Here is a 25,980-nt window from a genome sequence, read left to right as displayed (position 1 = left end):
AGGCCATAGCTGGTTTGGGAGCAATCCGACCATCAACTCAAGTTTCCTGTCTTATAATGATGTGTCAACAAAAAATGCATGCTGTCCTGTTGTTGTTCTTGTGCTTACTCTTGGTCTGATAATACAAAACCAAAATTTTAATAATGATTAAACTCCAAAGAAGTATCTAGGTGTGTGTGTGTGCAAGCATGCGTGTATGTGTACATACTTAAATGAGTACGAACAATCAGACAGGGACCATTCTACAACTTTTTAATAAACAACATATGTATACACACATATTATGTGACTATTCTCAAATACTACTAACTCAGCAATCTAATAATATATTGAAAATGAGCCAAAAAACTTGAGCTCTTAAATTGTATTAACAAGTGCAAAAACTATTCAAAAGTTTATTTCTTTTCAAAAAGCAAAATTAAAAGAGCCATGTTTACTCAAAACTTTTGACAGATGATCCAGGTTTCTCTGAAAAATCATCTGAGGGTAATTTATTTCTGAAGACTCCATCCACAGTGCAGGAAAGGAAAAGGGTTTTGTCAGGAACATACTTTATGAAATAGAATAGCCATAAAGAACAATGCCTCTGATTAAATTTAGTTGTAAACCGACTTCCTGCAGCCGCTTAAAATGATTTTGCTCTGAAAATTTATTCTGACTTCATGCATGATCTGACAAACATAGCATCTTTGCATACACACTCTGCCCCCAACCCCCACAAAATGATCCAGAGCTATGCATGGATAACTTTGAGATTTCTGATTTATGGCATTTGATAACCAACAGACTAAAATATATTACAAAACTAATTCAATCAATAATTCAAGATAAACATGCCCTTACAGTTTATTGTGTAGGGTTCTTTAATAACAAGACTCCTATTACAAATTTTCTTTTAAATGTGCTAATCATTTTTACCTTCCATCATTTTAATTAAAAGGCCCAATAATGTTGCCATGCTTACAGAGCTTAGTAATTTGATTGCATAAATACTTTTTAATAGAAAATTGTCAAAGTGACTAAAATTCTTAAGGCTAGGCTTAGAAGAAATCAAGGCAAACCAATGATCTTTGGATTTCCTGAAGCAAGTACACACTTGTTTCCTTTCTAAATATGTTCAAGCATACTGAAAGTATCGTTTTTTTTTAACTATGCCATGAAATGTGTAAACGTTAGTTAAAATAAATCCTGATCATTGAGAAAATTAGTCACAGGTCGACTGAAATCAGTTGTCATATATATTAGAGGTTATTGAGATCACAATATCCGCTCAGATCCTTGACACCAATTTATTCCATAACGATTTTGTATTTATGTCTTACTCCATAAAAAAACTAGCAGTACTGAGCAAGCTTTCGCAAGATTTTCACTAAGATACAGCAGAATAGAAGCATTACATATGAATCTCTACTACTATTTATCTAACCGCTAGGGTGGAAGTGACAACTTTGAAAATTATGTTTGGCCCTGACTAAAAGAACATTCCCCCCCAAAGAATCACTTGAAAAAAGTGATAAGAGATTCCAACTAAAAGGATAATTCTTAAGAACCAGGTCTATCAACTGCATTCAATGAACAAACAAGATTGTGGTGTACCCACATAACAGACCACCACTCGACAGTGAAAAGGGACAATCTACTGATAGACACAATCCCACAGATCAATCTCAGAAGCATTTGGTAAGTGAAAAAAGTCACATACATAAAACAACAAGCTGAATGACTCCATTTATTGGACATTCTAGAGGGTTTCAGGAGCCAGACTATAGGGTTGGGGACTGACGCAAAGGGATAGGAAGGAACTTTTCAGGTTGATGGACACGTTCTATTCTTGACTGCTAGTGGATATGCCTGTATACTACTACAAAACTTACTGAATTGAATGCTTAAAACGGATGAATTTTATCATATGAAATTATACCTGAGCAAAGATGATCAAAACCAAAAAAAGAACCAGAGAAACTAAACACTATATTCTTTCATTCCAACCACAATATGAAAAGAGCTTAAAACCTTTCTAAGAAGTTGTACAATTACCACGTGCAAAGTATTAACTATGAGAGAATATTTACAGCTGTTGTCTGAAACTAGATCATACACATATAACTGTCCTGTAATTCATCATATCGTAGCTTTGAAGGGCCCCCCTCTACCCTCTTGGCTTATCCGACTCTTGTGTGACCAGCTCAAGTAATACATTTCTTCATCAAGATTTCTCTGAATACTCCAGAAGGTCCTGCTTTCTCCCTGAAATGTCACAAATGGAGAAATCATAGCCCAAGGAAGAGAAATTACTTGCCAAAGTCTCATAATAATGAAGTCGCAGAATTCGATTTTGGATCCTGACCTAACTGAGGAGTCTCTGCGTGCCTTCTCACCACACAGCTCCCGGCATGGAATTCCTTCTATCTACAGTGAACGGACAGAGAGGACACACTTGTAAAGTTATTCATATGGAAACAGACAGATCACTGGTTCCTAAGAGTGTGTCGGATACTGGCTACCAGGTGCCTGGTTTGGCTTTCGAGGCTGATCTGTAACAGCTAGAATCCCACATTATTCAGTTATTTAAATCATAGTCGGAAGTTGGCTTAGCTAGGGCACGGTGAGTTTTAGAGCCACAGCAGTCATTCCGATTCCTACTGGATCACTCTGAAAAGCAGTATTGATCTGCTCATAAGAAAGCTGCAAGAATTTATAAAGCTAGGAAGTCTGAAATTCAAACTGTGAGAAAATTAATGGTCTGATCAGAATAAGAAACTGGAAATGAATCCTTTTCTATTTGAGCACTACAAGTTCCCCCTTCATCCCTCATTGTTAACACCTGTTTTCATGAATGGTCATCTGTGTGATTTCAGGGAATTTTTATTGGATTCTAATCTTTTAAATTCAACAGAAAGCAACTCTTAAATATCTGAGCTAAATTAGAGTAATGTTTATATGATCATCTGTGGGACTTTCCATTCAGGATGCTGTATTCATCAATTATTCCGAGAAAACTAACCAAAAAACAACACCCTCCCCCCATTTCAAGTCCCTGTACACTAATGATACCAAAATTCACAGCTATTCCTCAGACTAGTATGCAGATGAGTTTCAGAGTCTCTGAGTCCTTTAAAATCACAATTAAAAAACACTCACATGTAGCACTGATACTCATGTTACTCTCAAAATACCAATGAATTCAAAGGCAAGAATATATGTTTGATGATAAAAGACTCATTAAGATAGTAATAGGACACAATGTAAATATAAGACATTCTGGAAACAAGTAGGACGAATTCTATATGTGATCAGACAAAATGGGCATGATCTTTCCAGATACAAGGCACTTTGGTTTATACATACTAATAAACTATCTGAAGTTTCTTCTGAAGCCCAGGCGGTGAGGAGAGAAGCCAAGGGAGAAAATGGAGGAAACAGCTTGGCTAAAATGGTAAGTAAAAGACAAACCCTGATCCTCAAGGTAATGAGTTCAGATTTTATCCAGGAGACAAAACAGAACCTTCCCTCCTCCCTGCTAGTCAACACATGCGTGTGCTGTGTTGGGGATATAGATTAATAATTAGCATGACCGTAATTCTCTTATAACCTATAGCAATGTTTCTTAATCCATTTTTCAGGTTCAGAGAGATATCGATTCTATATCCCCAAAAAAGTCCATCTAATCAAAATTCAGTATATTATGATTCCATTTCATAAAGACCAGAGATAGGCAGAATTACTCTAACAAGCATCGGGTCAGATAGCAGCACCCGATGAGGATGTGGACATGGTGACGGGAGGGAACAGAGGAGGAGGAGGAGGAGGAGAAGAAAAACAAAGAGTCCTCCAATGCATATCGATGATGGGCAAGAAACAAAACCTGCTCCATAAAATCTCCTAGAAAACCTTACCCTGCTTCACTTGTTTTTTTTTTTTTTTTTCCCCTCTACATCCTGTGACTATTCTGACTACAAGGCTGTGCTTTACCATCCTGGTTCAGACCAACGGTGGGTTTTACCTACTTTCAAGTCAGGAAGCAGATGTTATGAGGCTACCATAGGAGTTTTTAATCACACACTAGAACCAAAATACAGACATGCAACTTTAGTCAGTATCAGGTTGAAGCTGAAAAATTAGGGGTACTGGCCAATACATCTAATACCCCACCACAGTACCCCGCATTTCTAAAAACAGACATCTGGGGTTAGGAAAAGTCAATTAAGGGTATGGGAATAGAGTTGTGGAATCACTATGTTGCACACCTGAAACTAATATTGTGTGTCAACTGTATTTCAGTAATAAAAAATAATATATACTAATCTACATATTATGTTGGAATCAGAAATCAGTAAGGATAGTTCAGATGATTTAAAAAATAACATTGGAGAAACTGGGTGGCCAAATAAATGAAATTAGATTTTTTTTTTCTCGACTGAAAAAAAAAAAAAAAGAAAAGAAAAAGAATATGGGAGTCACAGTCTTCCTAAAACCTCTTCCTCTTTAATCTCAAATCCATAACCAAAGTGGAGACCTAAATGTCATTGGCAGTGCTCATCCTACATTTCCCTGACTGGGTCTTCAACCTGCCCCAGTCTGACGTTCAGACTGAGCGTACCCCCAAATCAGATCCTGTCAGTCCTCAGAGCAGAGGCCATCTATTTATCCAAAATGTGAGGGTCAAAGTCACTCAAAACCTTATGGGAAGAGAGAACAGAGTAGCTATAATAAAATACTCATTTATTAACAAATATTTGTAGAGTATCTAATATTCCCACACAATTTTGTAGGCACCAGGGAGCTTATATTCACCTGAACAAGAAAAATTAGTCACATTTTCTATTGTTCCAAAGAGTAGAACCAATAGGTAGACTTGATGTAACTCTTCACTACTTCAGAAGAAATAACAGATTTTCTTTTTTCTTCGTTTCTCTCAACTAACATATGTTCAAATCAACATGTATTATTTTCACAGCAATAAAAAACACTTAGGACTTACTTAAAAAAAAAAAAAAAGCCTGATAATAGAGGCCACTTTCAGAGTTGAAACAAAGATGGACATTTATGAAGATGGTGGAGGATCAACGTTAAAGTCGCTATGGTGTTTGCCTCAGCTCTACCCTCCATAAGCCCTCTGCCTCCTCTTGCTCCTGTCTTCCTGTCTACATCAGGCTTCCTTCCTTCTATTCCAAATGTCTTCAGTGGGAGATGATTCTCTACACAGTCTTTTATCCCATAATTATAAGTTATTACATTGTAGATATGGACATTAAATAAAGAAACAAATACGAACAAGTCAAGCAGTGGTCCACAAACCATACTTCGCTTTTTAAAGCTCATAGTTCTTTTTCCTTTTTCATTGTGTGGCTTCTTTGTTAAAAATGCGATTAAGAGGAATCATGTTTAGTCACCTATATCCAATTAGCGTTAACTGGTTAGGGCTTGTATTTAATGAGATCTACTCGAAGGATTTAATTCCCACATGAGGCAGTTAGTTTACTCATCTCCCTATTAGACACTTTACCCAGGACAGACATGTCCCTAAGTAACAGAGTATGAATCACTGTAAACATATTATTATAATGAGAAAAGCAACGGAAAGTACATTTTCTTACTGAACATCTTCATATATGGTTAAATGATTCTTATATAAACCACATAAATCTTTTGGAAGACTTCCATAAGATTACTTGTAAATGTGTTAAGAATATTAGAAACGTTATTTTGAAATCTGGGCAAAAATAATGGTACTCATTCCATAAACCTCGTAATCTGTTTTGCTTTCTAATGTGAATAAAAGTGTTGTGTGTTCTCTTTCTTATTAGTGTCCAGCCCGATCCAATAAGAGCAATCAGTATATAAATCTCGATTTTTTTTCCTCAAGCATTTTAGATGGTTTTTATGGTCACAGCAGAGCTGGAAGCACTGTGTTAATACCCATTCACAGCACTGGTTCATATAATTATGTTCATGAGCTACAACTAACACTAGAGAAATTGTACTCAGTACTAGATTCCTTGCCAGCAAGCCAGCTACAGGCATGAAACACAGTACCCAGTTCATGATCTTGGCCTCCTGGGCATCATGCCCTTCCCTGAACGAACCAGTCCAGGCACCGTTTAGAGTATTTTTCACCCACTGTCCATGTCAGGTCTTAGAGAATACCAACAGAGGAATCCATAAAGTTAAAAAATAAAGAACCATAAATGTTAAGAATTTCAATTGTTTCCTAGGCTGTCACTACTGCCATATTCTTTGATAATTCATCCAGTCCCTAGACATTAGCATTCCCAATCTCGAAGGAAACATGCTCTCCTCCTATAAGCAACTGGCTGCTTTCAAAGAGCAGCTCCAACATTGGAAGGCTGAAGTTAAAAATTCTGATGCCATAAAGATGTATTTTACATCATTTCAAACTACATATATTTAACTCACACCTGCGGTATGTTGAATCATAATATTTTTATTTTATTTTTTGCAGCAAGGAGGTGATTTCTCAAACTATAAACATTTCAGTACATTTAATAACACATATGATAGAAGTGGAACTAAATTTCACAGCTAGTCTACTTACATCTAGACTATAAATTCTTACGTTTGCCAAGAGGTTGAACTATAAACATGCTGGCAACGAGCTGGATTTAAATTTGCTTTCATCAAATGTATTCTCTTACCTAAAAATAGCTCACCATGCAAAGATCAGGAAAACCAGACAGCACAGATAACAAATCATTAAGAGTAAGTTATTTATCTCCTAAAATGTATGTGTGTGCATAACTCAGAAGTAACTAAGTTAAATTTTACTTAGCTTTACTTAACACTACTACAAAAATCTCACATCTACCACAGCATGTATCATTTGTTTATATGAGGTTGGTTTTTATTCATTTAAACAGAGTTTTATTTTAGTTAATGTTCAAGGTCCTCACAGATATCAATAGTTGATAATGCTACTTAATAAGACGTTTGAAGTAGTAGAATGAGGGTTTTTTTTTTTTTTTACCAAAAAGTTTATTTTTATTCAATTAGCTGACATATGTACATCATTAGTTTCAGATGTTCACTAATTCTTCAGTTAAGTATAACAGCCAGCGCTCATCACATCACGTGCCCTCCTTAACGCCCATCACCCAGTTACCCCATTCCCCCACCCACCTCCCCTCCATCAACCCTCAGTTTGTTTCCTAGAGTTAAGAGTCTCTCATGGTTTGTCTCCCTCTCTGATTTCTTCCCAGTTTTCCTCCCTTCCCCTATGATCATCTACTCTATTTCTTATATTCCACATACAAGTGAAACCATATGATAATTGTCTTTCTCTGACTGACTAGAATAAGAGGTTTTTAAAAAAGAGTAGGATTGGCCTAGTTCTTCTAAGAGATACACTCAAAACTAAGAAATAATACAACATGGTTGAGCAGCTCTCTCACTGATGTGTTTTCTGTTAATTTTGAAGTAACATTAACAGTCATCATTCATTAAGGAAAGAATAGGACAACCTGAAGAGCAGAATTAGTGGCATTTTGAAAGTGGAAAGAAAGCATACCTTTCCCTCTCTCCTTCCATGGTATCATATAAGCGGTTGGCACCTCCATCAGCACAGGCTCTTAAAAGAGCTTCAAAGAGAAAAAAACAAAACATTTCAATATAAGCAGCTTAGAGCCGTACCTCACAAATGACAAACAAATGATTAAAAAGCAGGCACTCACACACACACACAGTCACACTTTCCTCTTTGGATCTTTTCACATTCAGCCAGTGACCGCAGCATTGAAAGTGATCCTACGTGGCACACGCTCAAGACAGAATCACCTAAGACAGACTATGTTCTCCTTTTTGTAGCTTTTCAATTCCTCTTATTAAGTAAAAGGGGAAGAGTGTAGAGGGTGTCTTTACTCTCTCTTGAAGCTTCTTTTTCCTTTCCAAGAGAAGATAGGCCTCATGCTCAGTAAGAGACAACAGGACATAGATATCACTTCCTGCCCTTTATTAATTTTTACAGATGTTTTCTATTTATGGCAGGTATGGGTTTCCATATTTTGTTTTGATATAAAAAGTTTCTTTTAAAAATAAAATCATACACATAACGTTGTAAGTTTATTTTACAGTATTAAGTAATAATCTAGATAATGTGTGAACACTGTAAAAAATTTTGTGAGGTGGCACAAAATTAAAATTTGGGAAATACTAAGATATTTGAGTAAGACTGGCTGTCTCTCCAACTGGTGCTTTTAGGTCTTGCTTTCACTGTAAGATTTGATGCTGCTGCTGAACTGTTCCTTGAAATTCTCTTAGTCGATGGACTACTATTTTGTTGTTGTTGTCATTTCTCTAATTTCCAATTTTCCTAGAAATGTCCGGTATCTTAGCATCAGTTCCTTCTTTTCTTCATCTTTTTTAAATATCCTTTACCTAAAGATTTCAGATCAAATTTTCTTTTTTATCCTGGGTGAGGACAGTGAATGCAGATAAGTCCAATTCCTCACCCCAAACAAACAGAAGTTTGTCTCCTATTCCCACGTAGCTGTTAAAACCAAAGTCACTAGAGCCATAAAGATAAGCAAAAACCTTGGGACCAGCAGCTTTGGAAGAAATACACCACTCTTCTGAGCTACTTCTTCGATTCATGGCACTTATGAAATCCCTCTCCCTTTCTGCAAATTTAACTACATATTTAAAAGTGTTTACAATATTCACCTCCAAATGTCTAGATATTTAAAAGCAGTAGGATATGGTAGGAGACATCTAATTAGCCATATTGGCAGACATAAAAGTCCTAATGTGTTTTCTACTAATCCATAATATGTGAGACTACTTTCTGTGTTCCATGTTTATCAGAAATAAAACAGGCCAAGCAGCCAAAACAGATTTCCTTTTTTGCTGTAGCTTCCTCATCTGTAGGTGGGGATAATATGTCTTAGAGTTATTAAGCAATTAATGATTTAATAATTGTATATATTGTTCATCAGAATACCAGAACACAGTTAAGCATTCAATCAACATTTGGTCCTCTTCCTCCATTTTTATTAGGATGATTATAAAGTCTAAAAAGCTTGTGTTCCTGGACAAGGAAAGCCTAAGCTACTTAACACAGTGCATGACAAAAATAAGTTTTTACAAAGATATTTAAGAAGGACATCTCATTTTGCCAATTACCTACGATACACATTTCCTTAGGAGGAATGGCAGCCAAATTCAAATTAAGCCACAAGCATAACTTGCAGAAGATCACAGAATATTCTGCACATTTCCTAAATATCAAAACCCAAAAGTTCAAAAGCATCAAAAGCTAAAATAGGTCTCACATATAAAATATGGCATAGAACTGAATAGGGAGACTGAAAAGACTGATAAATAGAAACAGATGGTGAACTATCAGTAATTACCCTCCAAGTATATAAAACAATTATCTGTAAACAAAATTAACAACTATATGAAATCTTTTTATATAAAAATTGATTCATCCAAGTAATATGAAAATCAAAGAAAAAGGTTTTAGTGGTTAAGGATTATCAAACAGAATGAGTTGTCAACTCAAAATGAGTAGTATTATTCTACAAAGATTAGTTGAAATCAACATGTATACGTGTTATGTTCCAGGCCCTAAACGTAACAGCAAAATGAGTAACAAACAGATCTAGTATCCCAGGCTCACAATTGAGTGGAACAGAGAACAAAGCAAATACGCATGACGTACTGTAGACTCTGATGAGCTCTGTAATAAGAACAAAATGCAACAGGAAGACAAAGAAGGGAGAGAAGAATTTTAGTAAACAAATAGTAAAATTGCTTATCAATAAATCTAGCTTTGGTAAGATTACAATACCAAAACTTTTTCTAATGTCTGTTACTTCCTATGCCTAAATTTAAATTAACACTTTTAGAGTGGTTTATGGAAAGAGAAATATTTAGATCATAGGAAGCAAATGTGTCCATATCTATTCTTGTCTTTGTGTCCACATCTATTCTTGTTTTAAGTGGCAAAGGGAGCAAAAATAACCATGAGGAAATCTGTAGACTTTTTTTTCATTACCTTTCAGTTGAGAGTAAGGGTACCACCCCGCTGAAAGGAGAAACAAGTTCCCGTCTGTCCTTAAAACTATTCTTTTTTTTTTTTTTTTTAAAGATTTTATTTATTTATTCGACAGAGATAGAGACAGCCAGTGAGGAGGGAACACAAGCAGGGGGAGTGGGAGAGGAAGAAGCAGGCTCATAGCAGAGGAGCCTGATGTGGGGCTCGATCCCAGAACGCCGGGATCACGCCCTGAGCGGAAGGCAGACGCTTAACCGCTGTGCCACCCAGGCGCCCCTAAAACTATTCTCTTTTCAATGAAGTTTGACTTAAAAAAAAATATGTATTCTACCATTTTTAGATTTTAGTAATAAAATGTTTTAGGTAGTTTGAAATACTTCCCACATATGTAAATAAAATTGCTTTTGAAAAATAAAATATTTCAAGCATAAATAATGCTGGCATGAATTCACTGATAGCCCTTGGAAAAATAAGTTACAAGTATTACTATTAATGAAAGTAACAAACTAAAAGAACCAGAAGTAGAAGGTACTCTTACATAAAATATTTTTTACAGTCATAATGAATCAGCCTCAAAAATCTGTTCACTCCATCATTTAAATTGTTCCAAACTTTAATAAATAGGTTAGTTCATGAGTTATCTTGTAATGCAAAATTTTCATTGGTGACTATACAGCAAACGTTTTGCATATTTATCAAATATTATAACTTCAATGGTTGAGCATTTATTTACTATGCATCAGTCTGATATACAACTAAAGACTGAAATACACTAAGTCATTAACTTCATACATTGTTATTGATACTACCAGTAAGTATATTAAATGCATCTGAAACTAACAATTTTTTTTTACCTGGCATAATGTAAATTAATGTTACTGATAGATAATGAAGGGCTCCATTCAGCATCAGAGGTTAATTGGCTAGTTCATCAATTTTTGTTGAATACAGTTGGATAGAAATAATTTGACTTTCTTAACAGTAGACTATTAGTTCCAAGTATTAAAATGAAAGAAAAGTAAAATAAATCAAAGCAGCATTTCTCAGTTTAACTGAAAGAAAACTAGATATCAAAAATTTCAATTCTAGGGGCGCCTGGGTGGCACAGCGGTTAAGCGTCTGCCTTCGGCTCAGGGCGTGATCCCAGCATTCTGGGATCGAGCCCCACGTCAGGCTCTTCTGCTATGACCTGCTTCTTCCTCTCCCACTCCCTCTGCTTGTGTTCCCTCTCTCACTGGCTGTCTCTATCTCCGTCGAATAAATAAATAAAATCTTTAAAAAAAAAAATTTCAATTCTAATCTAGATCAGTCACTTCTTAGTCCTATGACTTTGAGCAAATTCAAAGCCTGCTGATGCTAATATAAAATAAAAATTATTATGTATATTTTGTCAAATTTGCAGAATTTTTCAGGGACTAGAGGGAGACAACACAGACGAAACTAGAAGGAAGCAGCATAGGGAAACATTCTCTCACATGTTGTTGATGACCTGTTAACTTTGAGGGCTGGTTTGGCAGATTAATAAAAATTTAACTGTGCAGCCCTCTGATCCAGAAATTCCATGCAGCCTACATAAACACTTGCCCAAATTCACAAGGGCATATGTACAAGGATATTCACTGTGATAATATGTGTAATCATGAAAAACTACCAGAGAACTTAACAGGTCACCAGTTGAATACTGGTAAAATATATCATAACCATAGTAGGGAACCATAAAAAAAAAGGTAGCTCTTACATATATTTGTATGTTGTCTCTTATCAAATATATTGTTATATAACCCCTTAAATAACTTTAAATAACCCTTGCTCAAATCTTCCTTGCAATAGCAACTCAGAGTACATACAGGAGTATACCAAATCCAAGAAAACTAAGAATCAGGCTAAAGTTACTTTATTAAGAATGCATAACAAGTAATTAGTAATCAGCATTGATAAGATGCACTTGTGCTGCAGAATGGACACCCCGCCCCCGCCCCCGCCCCCGCCAACACATACTCCTGAGGAAACTCATAACAACTAGCATAGGAAAAGCCTCAAGAACTGACAGCCTCCATGGCCATTTGCATCCCAAACATGGAGGGACTGGAACATTTCAAAGTTCCTCCTGGGAAATGATGAAGACTTCACTATTTTTGTTATCAAACCAGTTTTATTATCTGTTTTGTACCCTTCCTTAAAGGTAAGTAAACTCAGTACTGAGTAAAGCCTATCATGTCTTGTGAGTTTGTTAATCCAAACCCCAGACCACCTTTGTATTCTACACACTCAACTCTTTAACAGTGACTGCTGTGAGGAATGGGCATGGGGGCGTGGAGAAGACATTTTTTTTCCCCACTCTTTACATTACATGCTGTGCTATTACAAATATTTGTACAAGCAATTTGAATATGGTAATTATAATTTTAAAACCAATGGTTATAATTAAAAAGGGGAAATACACATAAAATAACAAGAATAATCCCATATCTAACCCCATTATTAAAAGGAATCAAATATTTTGTCAGACTTTGCCAGGATTGAATTGAAGATGCCCGTGGTTAATTGAGAGGAAAGAGAAGATCCAGAATCTTACTTAGAAGAAGTCTTACTGTATCCATAGAGCGCTAAATAACTCCAACTACCCAAATCTTGTTTATTCCCAACACAGGTCCTTATTCCTAATACCCCAAAGATTCAATTAGTCTTTGTGTACCCAAAATCAATCTAATCTGTCAATGAGTGGTTTGAATCAGGATTCTTTCCCTGCCTGACACAATAAACCACAGAATCCCCAACTTCTACCCTTTAAGCCAGCTCCAGCACCCATGAGTTAGTCCAGTCATGGGAAAAAAGGTAGTTCCCTTCTGGAAGAGACTCAGAAACAGTTCACTAACATATGTACATCAAGAAGGCAATGATTCCTTATTTCCTAATAAGGAAATTACTGATAAACGTGTGAGGCCACACACAACTACACGATGGCCAGTAGAAGGTTAACTATCAGGCACTATAGAGAATGGTGGTGTTTTGTTTTTATTATGGTAAGAACACTTAACATGAGATCTACCCCCTTAAAAGCTTAACAGTACTCTATTGTTAACTATCGGTGCAATGTTGTATAATAGATCTCAAGAACTGAGCATCAGCTCCTTATTTGCTCCTTCCTTCAGCCCATGGTAACCACTATTCTATTCTCTGCTTCCATGTTGGACTGTTTTAGCCACCTCATGTAAGGGGAACCATGCAGTATTTTTCCTTCTGTGTCTGGCTTCTTTCACTTAGCTTAATGTCCTCCAGGTTGATCCATGTTTTCACATATTGCAAGATTTTCTTCCTTTTAATTTTTTTTATTTTGGGGTGGGGGACTCCCCCTTCACCCATTTCTCCCATCCCACTTCTGCTCTCTTTGGCAACCACCAATTTGTTCTCTGTACCTATAAGGTACTGTTATTTTTTCGTTTTTGGTTTTTTGCAAGATATATGGCTTACAAATATTTTCTCCCATTCTGTAGGCTGCATTTTCACTCCACTGTTTCCTCTGTTGTACAAAAGCTTTGTGGTTTGATGTAATCCCGATTATCTAATTTAGCTTTTTGTTGCCTGTGCTTCTAGTGTCATATCCATGAAATCAGTGCCAAAACCAATGTCATGAAGTTTTCCCCCTCTGTTTTCTTCTGGAAGTTTTATAGTTTTGGACTTTACATTTAAATCTTTAATCCATTTTGCATTGAAGATAAGTGTTTTTAACCAATTTTCTTCTTTAGAGACAATACTCAGCAATAATTCACACTTTATACTTAAATCAGCCAAGAAGCTCTAAATCAATGAGTTCTTCCAGAAATATCTCTTGCTTAAAAAGCTTTAATTTACCTACAGTTATTCTCTGCCTGTGTTAAAAACTCAACCATATAATGAAGCCTAATAAGAAACAGATTCTATATAAGAATTCATGGAAGGTTTTCTTTAATGAACTATTATTTTTAAGCACATCTGGGTGTCCGCTTTGGTTTTTTTTAAACACTTCATAAAAAAACAGAATGTCTGTTTAGGATATTTCTGTTATTTAAAAGAGATGTTATAGGATCTTCCTTGGAGATCTTCCATAAGTGGGGATGTTAAATATATTGATCAGTGATAAGAAGAAAAAACACATATAAGATACAATCATCTATGTATAAAATAATACAGGTATTGATTTTTCCATTTATACAATTACAAGCATAAGATATTGTTACAGTGGTACTTTTGCAAAAGAGGTCAGGGTTAGGAGAAAGATTTATTTTTGCACTCTCAGCCATAAGTGACATTAAATCTATACCCAAATCCAGATTTGGCATACGGCCCAATCTATGCCATTACAATCTCCTGCTATCCAGTCAAAAATAATGACACCACAAGAGACTTTCCACATTCCCTTTTCTACTGTCCTGCAACCAGAGAGACTCAGACCTGAGACTGAGAAGCTGGGATCTATGGTCTATATCTACAGAGAATGAACTCAATACAGAAAAGGTAAAGCAAGGAGGGCATCAGCACCTTTTGGGTCCCACAACAATAGCAACGGTCAGGCACTAACCTTTTCAATTATATAATCTATAAATTCCCTTTTTGGGCTCAGCGCAATTTGGGTTGGGTTCTCTATCATTTGAAACAGGAAGAGCCCTAATATACAAATGTTAATTTCTTCTTCAAAGACACCGAATCTTCCCTCTATCAGTTGGAGAATACTACCTTACTATGCCTGAATCTATGACAGACCGAGCCCTTAAGAGGAGCTGCATATTTCTGTAGGTAGTATATGCTAATATGGACTATCACCAGCAAAGCTTTGATTATAGTCCAAACTGGTTCATGGACATGGTTAACCATGGACTTGGATAAGCATGCTTTTCCTATTAAGACATTATTTCATGTGAAAACACTTTCATTCAGAGGATTTCATGAAAATATACATTCTCTGAGAGAGAGAACAATTTACTTTGCTCATAGGAGTACTGAAATGTGTAATTATTTGCTGTTTAGTTAACTCAGTTTTAGATCGAAGGTTTTATTCATAGTATATTTATGTACAATTATTAAAAAGCTCACATCATTTGTAATCACCTACAAAGAGTAAGTGGCATAGATTGGGCCATATGCCCAACCTATGGGCCACTCTTTAAATTCTAGTCAAGTCAGCACAGAATTTTCCTTATTTCAAATAAAAAGCAAGTGGTATTTATACTGAGCATTTATATACACAGTGCTGTGCTAGTCCTAATGATCTGGTTCATGCCATATAATGAAGATTTTTATTATCTATAGGTATATGTTGCTGTGTAAATTCTATTATCCTTTCTCTCTTCCACCTTCTATCTCCTCCCTTCCTAGTTATGCACCATGGAGATGAAGTATGACATTTAGGTATCCTTGATGCAATTTACAAAGTCTAAAATCAGGTCGCTCTTTAACACCGAGTGATACCAAATACCTCATTACTAAAAAATCTTAAAAACAGCCAAACATCAAACTGTGTATCCTAAAGCAGCATAGGGAACATTTTTTAAAAAGACGAGAAAAGCTCATAATGGGTAAAAACTGCAAATAGCTAAGCAGCACAGAAAAAGATGGTCTTATGTATGTGAGGCCAGCATATGCATGTTTGTCCAAATGGGAGTTGTTTAAAACAAGGCTGAGGACATTCTCAATCATTAAATTTTTACTAAACCTGGCCGTTCTTTAGGGATAAGGTGGCAAATAAGCACGCTCCATCTACAGTGAATAAGAAAACATACAATCAACCTTCGCTGGTATTTGTAACACGGGGTTGTTCGACACTACTCACATTCTGGGCTTTTGTTGTGAGGGGTTGTTCAGTACATTGTAAAATGTCTGCCAGCATCATTGGCCTCTATCCACTAACTGCCAGTAGCAGCCCCAAGTTGTGATGACCGAAGTTAGCTGCAGACGATGCCAAATGTCCCCTCAAGGGTAAAATCACTCCCAGTCAAGAGCTGGTGCTCTCATCGAAGGGCCACTTCTACCTCAGCAGGCTGCCCATAATCCCACAATATCCAGCTCTAAGGCAGATTGTTCATTGCTACTCTCTCAACTTCCAAATTAAAAGCAAGACTAACATCTAGAAACTACATTCTACCTAGCTACCAAAGTCAGGTGAATTAACGAAGCAACTCATGTCCTAACTAAATTGCCTTCATTTCTATTCCAGACACAAATGTACTATCTTAACCTCTATCACAGACTTTCTGAACCTTCAGTCAGACTTCTCATATAATTTCTACATGACTGGATATCTACAATACTCTGGGTAATCTTCTAGCATGATCCCACACCCTATTTGTGCCTCATATTCATTTGTCCCTATTACTAAATTATTGACACCAGTCACAAAAGGTGAAGCCATGTCCTTTTGACTGTCTTCTGGGAACCACTGGGTAGTTCCCATCAATTCCTGGGTGGGATAAGAACCACCACTGCACAAACATCACTCTAGATGGTGAACACGAAAGCGACAACTTCTATTAGCTCGGTTCACTTCGTAACATACAAAGGTTGGTAAGGTAGTAGTAACAAGGAGAGGTGCAAATCTGTATGAATGAGCAAAATTAGTAAAATGCCTAGAACTACTAAAAGAGTTGAAATAGAAGGAAAGAACAATGATGGGGCCTGATCCACTTAGCAAAAATAAAAGCCTTTAAATAAAAATCTCTTTGCTGATGCAAATAGGTAAACGTAATAGAAGGTACTTTTGCTAGTACCTCTGATATATTTATAAAAACATTTTAACACGATTTATTTAGTGAGAGTTTCTAGCAAACAAATCTACTTTCTTACACAATCATCATTAAATCAAAGCGGTAATAATAGGTTAACTTCAGTAATTGGGCCTTACTACAAAATAATTAGAAACCGAGAAATAATTATGTATTATTACTACCAAATAATGCTAGAATTTCACATTATAATCTTACAACTTGACTATGCTCATTTTCTGAGCACAATTATAACATAATTCTCCTTCCTGCTTAGGGGGTTAAAAAAAAAGTAGAGGTTGGGGGAGCTCTTTGAAAGTTATGAGTAAAAAAAAGAACTAGGAATAGTGCTTCTAGAAGAAGATGGGAAGAAGAGGAATCAGTGCATTCAGGTTAAAAGCAAGAGGTGACGACCCCAAAACCGGTCAGGCCAAGAATCACCACCAGGTGGGATGAAGCGCAATTAAAGAGCAAAGTGCCTCAAGGGGGTGGATAAGTGCTTAATTAACTACCACACTTCCTCGTTTGTAAGCTACCTCAGAGCACTGTTCGAGATAAAATTCATCTTAATCTTTAAAGCATGATTTATCAAGATATGAAAAGGCTTATTTTTAAAGTAATTAAACAAAGGCCAGTTGCTTTGGTCTTTAGTCAGATAAGAGAATAGCTGTTAAGAGATAAAGCTGAGAGGTAGACAAAGACCACATTAAACTCTATTCTCTACCATGACCTGCTTAAGTATAAAGAGAAGTCATTAAGGGTTTTAAGTCTGAGACTGTTGCAATCTAACTTACATACTAAAGAAAGTTCTATTCTGGGAACAGATTAGAGGGAGACAGGAGTGGGAGTCATGGAATTAGTTAGGAGGGAAGATGGTGGCTTCTACTAAGAGGGCAGCACTAAGGCCAGGAGAAACGAATGTACCTCAAGATACATTCGGGAGATGGAAATGACTGTTGACTAAGAAACTGAACGTGGAGGGCAGTGCAAAAGGAATCAGATTCCTGACAAAACATTCCTCACGATTCCCCATGACCGCTTGGATATCCTGCCAAGTCTAAAGGAGCCATTTTCTTCTTTTTTCCACTTTTGCACTCCTCACTAGCTCCTGGCCACCTCACTCCTGACACAGCCGCTCACACATGCAGGCATTCCATTCCGGAAGTGCTTGCTGAGCTGAACGGAAATACACCACAGCCAAAACATCTTTGAATGGCTCAGGCTCCTCTAGATTTTAAAAAGTACTTTCTGTCTTAACTCAAGAGGGTACAAAAGGTCCTGTGGGACACTAAGTTTATTAGGTACTTTCCTATAGGGATTTGGATTAAAATTCTAGCCTGAAAGATAGAACAAAGTTCACTTATAAAATGTACTTTTGTACTTCTGTACATCAAAGGACATTTCTTCATCTGTGCATCCTTTTTCAGCAAAGGATTGAAATAATTCATATGAAGTGTACCCAGAAAAATATTTCTAGCATTTTTAATCCTAAATTTTTACTTTCAAAAAAATATAATACAGACCTGAAGGAAATCCTCTGAAAGTGTAGGAAGTATCTTATAAATCGAGAACAATTTAAAATACAGCAAAGAATAAGAAACACCCCTATGACCTCCATCTAGAATTGCCAATTGCTCTCATTCAGCACTTTGTGCTACCTAAAAGAACTACAGGAGTTCATATTCCCTAACTACCTCTCTAATGCCCAAGCCTACTCCCATGCCCCTTACCATTACCCTATAGGTGCCTTTATCGTTTTATTATGTTTTTAATTACGAGACGAAAGGGATGCAAAATTAGAATTTTGATCAGCTCAGTGAACACCACAGTAAGTTACACAAAGAGAAGAAAGCCTTTTATTTATTCTAGTTCTATCTCAAGCACCAAGCACCACTGAAAACACTTTTATTAATGAATGAAAAATAAAAACAGAAGTCAGTGGAAATGTAAAAAGAACAAAAATAAAAATACTGAGATGTGTTGTTGGATGAGAGTTTTTAACAGGACTTTAAAAAGAATTTCAACAGCTGGAAATTTCGTTTGGCTCATGTTAAAGAAACGTTGCTTTTGCTGTTTGCAAACATGATGAATGGAGAGCAGCTTGCAAGCATGATGGATAAAAATAAATATTTCATTATGCAAAATGCGTTTCATTGTTGGGTTTGTAAATCTGAAACAATTATAAGTACTGCATGGCAGCCGCACTGCTGTGTTCACTGACTGGCAGGGTTTTCTTTTTTTTTTTTTTCCTTCTCTCTCTTTTTTTTTTTTTTTTTTTTTAGCTGCAGTGTTTGAAAATAACTTTTGGTATTTGATAGAAACTAAAATAACTATCTCCTTCCCCCACCGAAGTGTAGAACTATGACACCCGCCCCCCGCCGTATCTTTGCCCCTTGGAACATAAAAAAGCAACAGTAAGTAGAATTCAAGGACAGGAAATCAGGGCCTCCAGATGGGGTAGCCCCCAAATAAAAGTTACTTCCATTCTTTTTATAAGATGTATTCAACTTGCTGTAATAACTGATAGGATATGCCACCTCATAAATGCCCAAAGAAGTTCAAGATAGCCCAGAGAAATGAACTGAGGTGGAAATACTGATCCCCACAATAGAGTTAATAAACGCACTACCAGTGTGTGCCCTCGAAACAAACACGCCTCACAGTACAGTGATGCCCCTCTTGTTCATAGGTGACCCATCTGAGAAACCCACCCCAGACGGTGAAAGCCGGTGCTCAGGAAAAATAATTAACAACCAGAAGAAAAGTCACCACGCAATGAAAGGACGAATGGAAAGAGCCATGAAGCCAAATCCTAATTATTACTCTGAAGAAGGCTTCTGTTAGCTAAAACAAATTTACTGAAAGATTTAAAGAAAAAAATTTTTTTTAGAGATGAGCCCTTCGAGGGGCACCTGGGTGGCTCAGTCAGTTAAGCCTTTGGCTCAGACCCTGGGATCATGACCTGGGATCCAGCCCGTGTCACAGGGCTCCCTGCTCAGTGGGAAGCCCGCTTCTCCCTCTGCCTGCTGCTCACCCTGCTTGTGCTGTCAAATAAATAAAATCTTAAAAAAAAAAAAAAAAAAAGATGAGTGCTTCAAGACGTTAGAGTAGACAAGTCTGTTCGGTCTCCATCCCAAAACAGAATGAAAAACAAGAAATGAAGATTCCATCTTAGATAAAACTAGGCAAAACTTGTTGCCCCATCACAGAGTGTGGGAAAGTGCCACCAGAGGCAGTGAACTCAAGCAGGGGATGGGAAGATACTGAGAAGAGGTCTTTGGCTAAAGGTTCAGATACAGAATCAACGTAGGAAACACGGTCACTGACATAAGGTAGAAAAAGTGGAAAAAGCTGAACTTCAAGCAACCTTCTGGCTGCCCCTGGCCTTGTAGTAGTGAGTCAAGGTCAAACAGGGTCAGGAAGCCCTTCACTGTGCCTGAGGAGGGATTCCTGCTACCCCTGTCCTCCCAGACCCCACATAAACCAGCTTCAGATCAATTTATTCAAAGAAAATAAAAAAGAACCGGACCAAGGAGTTAAAGGAGAGGGGGAAGGAAGGAAAGAAAAGGGAGGGAGGCAGAAAAGGATAGGAAGTAAACAGGAAAACAGAAGAGGGAAAGTCACCAGAAAAATACTGCCACCAAGCAATGAAGATCATGACCAGAAATATCACCATCACTCAGAGAACTTAATGAAAAGGCAAAAACATTCTGAGAAGAGATACAAAAGCTCTTGAAAGATATGGCAAAATCACAGAACAAGATGAATTATGAGCCTAAAGAGTTCATGAAGGAAATTACATTTAAGCAAATATGTTGTACGAGGCAGAGGAAGCATCACTGAGTAAGACACACATTAGATAAAACTGAGAAATGAGCGAAAGTGGAAATTAACAATGAATTAGAAAAGATTAAAAGGAAATGAGAAATGGGAGATTAAAAACAATTGCATGTGTATAACTACTTTCCCAAGAAGAGCACAGAACAAATCAAAGACCAATTTTCCAGGACTAGAGGGAACTTAAGCCCATGGATTGAGAGGGCATGTGCGTGCCAAGAAAAACCAATACACAACGATAGCAAGTCAAGCCTAATTAAAATTGCTGGTACTTATAGAGAGAAGTCCAACTGGATTCTTTGGTCAGGGGAAAAAAACCTCACTAGCCTCAGACTTTGCCACAGACACATTCAGTATACTTGAGGAATTGAAATGATCCCAATAAAGTCCTTAGGAAATGAGTTTCCAGTCAGACTCTAAAGGAAACAAATACCCATCTTGAAACATTTTAAATCCATGAAATTTCATTCCCATTGAGTTTCTTGAAAAAACTACTAGAAGAAAAACCTCAAATTACCAAAAAAATATATGGAAACAAGATGACTGGCTGCCTCTCACATCAAAACCTTTACTGATACCTCTGCCTGAAGTACCCCTCCCATGTGCCCTCTCAGCCACCTGCCTGTCTGCTGCTCTGCCTCCATCCATCTCCCTTCCTGTCTGTCTCTGTCTCCCTGCCTGTCTCCCTCGCTCCCCCACTCCCTGTCTGTCTCCTGGGCCTCCTTTCCCTGGCCCTCCCCTTCTTCCTCCCTGTCTGTCTCCTTCCCTCCCTCCCTCTCTGTCTCCCTGCCCTTCTCTGCCTCCCCAATCCTGTCTTCCTGTCTCTCTCCCTTTCCCCCTCCTCCCAACCTCCTTGTTTCTCCGCCTCTCTGCCAGCCTGTCTCCTTCCCTGCCTGACACCCTATATACTGAGGTCCTTCTTTCCTTCTACGAAGAATTAACTCAAGTATCAGGTCTTCCTTAAAATCTTTTCTGATGTCATTTACCTGGACTTGTTTCCCTTTCCATTTCTAATAAATTGCCCAACTGTCTGCTGTAAATACTGTATCTAAAATAAAGTAACTCCAAAAGACTGAAAATGGGCAAAGGCATACATTATAAGTGAAAACAAAAAGAAAGCAAGGATCATGCATCAATACCGGTAGGATCTTATTGCCCTTCTCAATTCAAGAAGATAAAGGACAGGAAAAAATAACTGGTAAGGTATAATTAAGTATATCAAACTCCGTAATCTGGGTAGAGATCTTTTCCATTGTCCATACAAAATTCACAAAAACTATATGTCTAGGCCACAAAGAAAAGGCCACGCAAATTACAAATAGGAAAAACAGGACAAAGGACAAATAACACTCTATGATCACAGTATAATAAAAACAAGAATCTACTGTCAAATAGAAAGAAAAAAAACAGAAACCTAAGAGCTTTTTGGAAAATTTTCAGTCCCTATGTCAAAAGGGAGGAACAGAGTGGGAGGGTGGGTGCACACTTAGAGTAAAATGAACTGCTTATCTGGGGGGGGGGGGAGCAGGAAGGGGAGGAATCTTTACTAACCTCATCATGAACATAAACAGGAACTATTTAAGAGATATGGTATTGAACAGATGAGGATAGTGTTAATTTCTGGTTAAGAACCACTAAACTAGACCTATTATCCTACTTAGCAGCTAAGGTTCAAGGTTCAAAAAACCGACTTGGCTCTAGGTAACACAGATAAGACATGGCAGAAGTGGGACTCCACCGCTATGCCATCCTATGCCCTGCCCAGTGTCCTTCGTTCCCCAAGAAGTTACACATTCTTCGAATGAAGTCAGAAAGCTCAAATACAACACAGTTCAACTGGACATAAGACATCGTTAACAGAAACACCACTGTTCTACATACCACCAGGAAGGAAAAAAACAAAACCATGCCAATTAAACAATGACACAATGCTTTATTTTCCACTATGAAGCCGTTATACTTTATTTTAAATGGTTTTTAAAACTAGATTTTAATAAATATTACTCAAGTGCTTTAAGAGACTAAAACAAACTGGATGTGACTTCACAAAGACATGAAACTGTAGTCACTGACTCTTCCAAAAGTTAATATTTGCTTCACAAACAAGCAAACCTAAGTTACTCAACTGTAGGCAACTTCAATCTTGAGAAAATCCTCGATTATTTAAGAGAATTTACATATGTTTATTCCACAAGTATATATTAAATAATTGATGACTGACCTCATCGATCAAGAATATTTCCTGTGACTCAATACATGATAATGCACAGATAGAAAAATAGTTTCATTACCGATTCCATAATATTTCCTCCATCTATTTTACAACATGATGTCAGAATTCAGACTACTCAGACACTGTAAATATATTGTACTGGCAGGCAAGGGCAGAATCTATTCAGGTGAAGCAAATTTAATATCTGTCAGCGATCCCAAACCTGCCAAAGTTAATCTTTGGTAAGTTCACGGTCAGAATGGTGCTCAGCAAACTCGCCTGGTAAGACCCACCCAGGAAACAAGATAGAATTGAAGACTCCCAGCCTCCCCCTGAAGATGATGACACATGTTTTAAGGGTGAGCCTTGGAGTCACAAGCCATGGGTAAAATTTATCATTAGAAAAGAGAGAGGAACGCTATACTAGAATATGTAAGATCTCAGAATACACAATTCAAGAAAACACTGGTCATGAAGACTGCATAAGTGCCCTCCCCCCCCCTTTTTTTTGCATTAAGTCCTTTTAAATTCATTACAAGATGAAACACAGATTTTGTTTCTCCTGTGCCTGGAATCATTATAATTTGGAAACAAAGGAGGTGTGGGGATATGTAGGTATATATAGACTCCCTTTGATGACTAAATAACTGAAGAAAGCTACCCAGAAAAGACCACATTTTGAAGTGGAGAGAAAGCGAACAATTCACCCCCTCAGTCAACAAACTGTATCCAACTGGGATGCATCAATTTAGAAATCATTTTTCTCTTTCCTTATCGTAACTGCAAATTGTATATTTAACATATGAAAATTTTATGCTAATCAGGAAAGCAAAATATTTATTTAAGATCATATTTTAAAATTCTTCAAGTTCCTCTACTTGTAAAGCATAGAGTCTGGATTTGTCTGACACAACACTACGTGATGATGGAGACATGCGACATCTGTGCCGACCACAGCAGTTACCTCTGTGCACGTGTCACCACGGAGCACTAGAAATGTGGCTGGTGATACCAAGAAACTGAATTTATTTACTTAATTGTAATTAATTTAAATTTAAATGGCCACATGTGGCTAGTAGCTACCATAGTGGAAACAACACAGTCCAAAAGACGAAGAGGTTATACATCTAAAAGTTTATTTTTGACCCTTTGCGATGTGGGTGGAGATGGTTGTGAGATCCAGCCGAGCTGCTTGATTATGGTTGCACAGGCTAACTCACAAATGGGACAATGCAACCAGGAAGCAACGCAGAATAAACAGACAAAATCACCACCACTACCAACAACTTAAGATATTTAATAATATAGCCTTTTAAATTTTCAAGGGTTACTTCTGATAACAACCTCTTAGAAGTGTTTATTTTCTTTCCTCCTCCTACCCTCCACCTTTATACAAAAGAAGTAGTGAGGCACCTGCGTGGCAGGTTAAGCATCTGACTCTTGGTTTCAGCTCCGTTCCTGGTCTCAGGGCTGGGAGATCAAGCCCCGCACCCAGCTCCGTGATGGGCTCCGCAAAGAGCGCAGGGTCTGCTTCAGACTCTAACTACCCCCCACCCCCTGCACGCTCATGCACACACGCAGGCTCTCTTTTTCTCTCTCTAAAATAAATAAATCTTAAAAAATAAATAGATACATAAACAAGAGAAGTAGTACCGTATCTCGAACACAGCATTCCCTGATGGCCCTGACAGTGAGGACGATTACATTCTTTCCTCTTCCAACTTCAGGTCTCCCCCTCCAGTTTTTCTTTTTTAAACTTTCAGCTCATCTTTTCCTTTCCCTTTTCATAATCCGGTAACTAACCTCTCAGGCTTCCCCTCCAAACTCGGAACTGCTCTTACCACTCACTGTACTTTTTGCATTTCTTTTATTCTCACTTCACATTTGCTTTTGTCCTACCGGGCTCTCCGTACGGCTGTCCTTCCTTTTCATCTCCTCTCCTTCCCCTTCTTATAAATAAACACATGTTCCTGCAGAAGAAACATAAAGCTTTTTGCTCATTTAATGAGACTACTATTTTAAAAAGTCTTTTTAAAGTGGTTTAATTAACTTCAGAGCCTTCTCCTTTCCTGCTTCCTGAAGTAGAATTTGGTACTGAACTGGATATGGAGGCCCACTAAGGACTCCCAACACGCATAAGCACGGGTCCACTCCTCAGTACAAGGGGCATCTTCATGACGGTGACAAAGATGACACACGGGTGCAAACTGCTGCTCCCTCTTGGTTCACCGTTATCAGAAGCTAAAGGCATATTGACTGGCACAATGATTCAAAGCAAATACAACAGGAAGAAGAGACATCAGCCTCAAAAAAAGACAAGGGAAGGTGTATTATAATAAAACTACATGGTTAGTCAAAACAGTCCACGTACATATCATATTCAAGAGTTTTAATCAACAGATACATGTGGCATACGTACCATGTGGCCAATATTGTGGTGACAACGCCCTGTACCCAAGAAGATATCTATCCACTTTAGAAACATAAATCCCTAAGAATTTGGAATAATACAAAAAAAAGTGCAACCAAAGAGTCCATTTTCATGGCACTGAGTGGTCACACTCATGAAAATTCTGAAAGGGAAAGATCAATACAGGCCTAGAGTCATCAAAGAGGACTCAACAGAAGAGGAAGAAAGCAAGCTGGACTTTTAGTCAAAGGTAGGCAATCGATCAAAGAAGACAGGGACAGATTTACAAACCGAGCAGAGTGTACATCAAAGCAGAAAGGCAGGAATGAGAGTGGCCCAGCACATATGAAGGGTATTCAGGAGAGCAGCCTAAAAGGTTTATGTTGGTAAATAAAAAAAAAATTGAGGTTATGACAAGTTCAGCTTATGGAGGAGAGTGAATATCAGAAAAAGGAATTTAAATGGGGTGGACTAAACACTACAGATACCGCAAGGGGATACGGTGAAAGCTAGAAAGAGCAGTCCAGGAGATGAATGGCTACAGAAAAGAAAATGCGATCGGAGAAAATAGCTTAAGGGACTTATAATAATCAGGGAAGGATGATGGCGGTAGCGGACATATGGAATTCAAGGTGAATTAAAGAGACAGTTAAGGAATGAAAAACGTCAGTAGGGTTTGAAGACATATCAGAAAGGGGAGAAGGAAAACGAGGAATCATCAAAGATGATTCAGTGTCTCTATCTAGGAAAGCACAAGGAAGGGTTGGCGGCATGT

At 37.5% G+C, this 25,980-nt stretch overlaps 1 protein-coding gene across 2 annotated transcripts in view; it reads right to left on the bottom strand.

The window, feature by feature from the left end:
* TPK1 (thiamin pyrophosphokinase 1) overlaps window positions 1-25,980 on the bottom strand; it is a 319,082-nt gene that overhangs the window by 191,403 nt on the left and 101,699 nt on the right. For both annotated transcript variants that reach the window (XM_045792418.2, XM_045792417.1), the window contains exon 4: window positions 7,526-7,595. In XM_045792418.2, the coding sequence (XP_045648374.1) occupies window positions 7,526-7,595 (70 nt within the window). The remainder of the gene's footprint in view (window positions 1-7,525; window positions 7,596-25,980) is intronic.

This window comes from Ursus americanus, chromosome 3 (assembly GCF_024610735.1).
Source record: "Ursus americanus isolate L20-20 chromosome 3, mUrsAme1.1.p, whole genome shotgun sequence".
Classification (NCBI taxonomy): domain Eukaryota; kingdom Metazoa; phylum Chordata; class Mammalia; order Carnivora; family Ursidae; genus Ursus; species Ursus americanus.
Note: the sequence above shows the minus strand (reverse complement) of the source record. Positions and strands in the feature narration are given on the sequence as shown.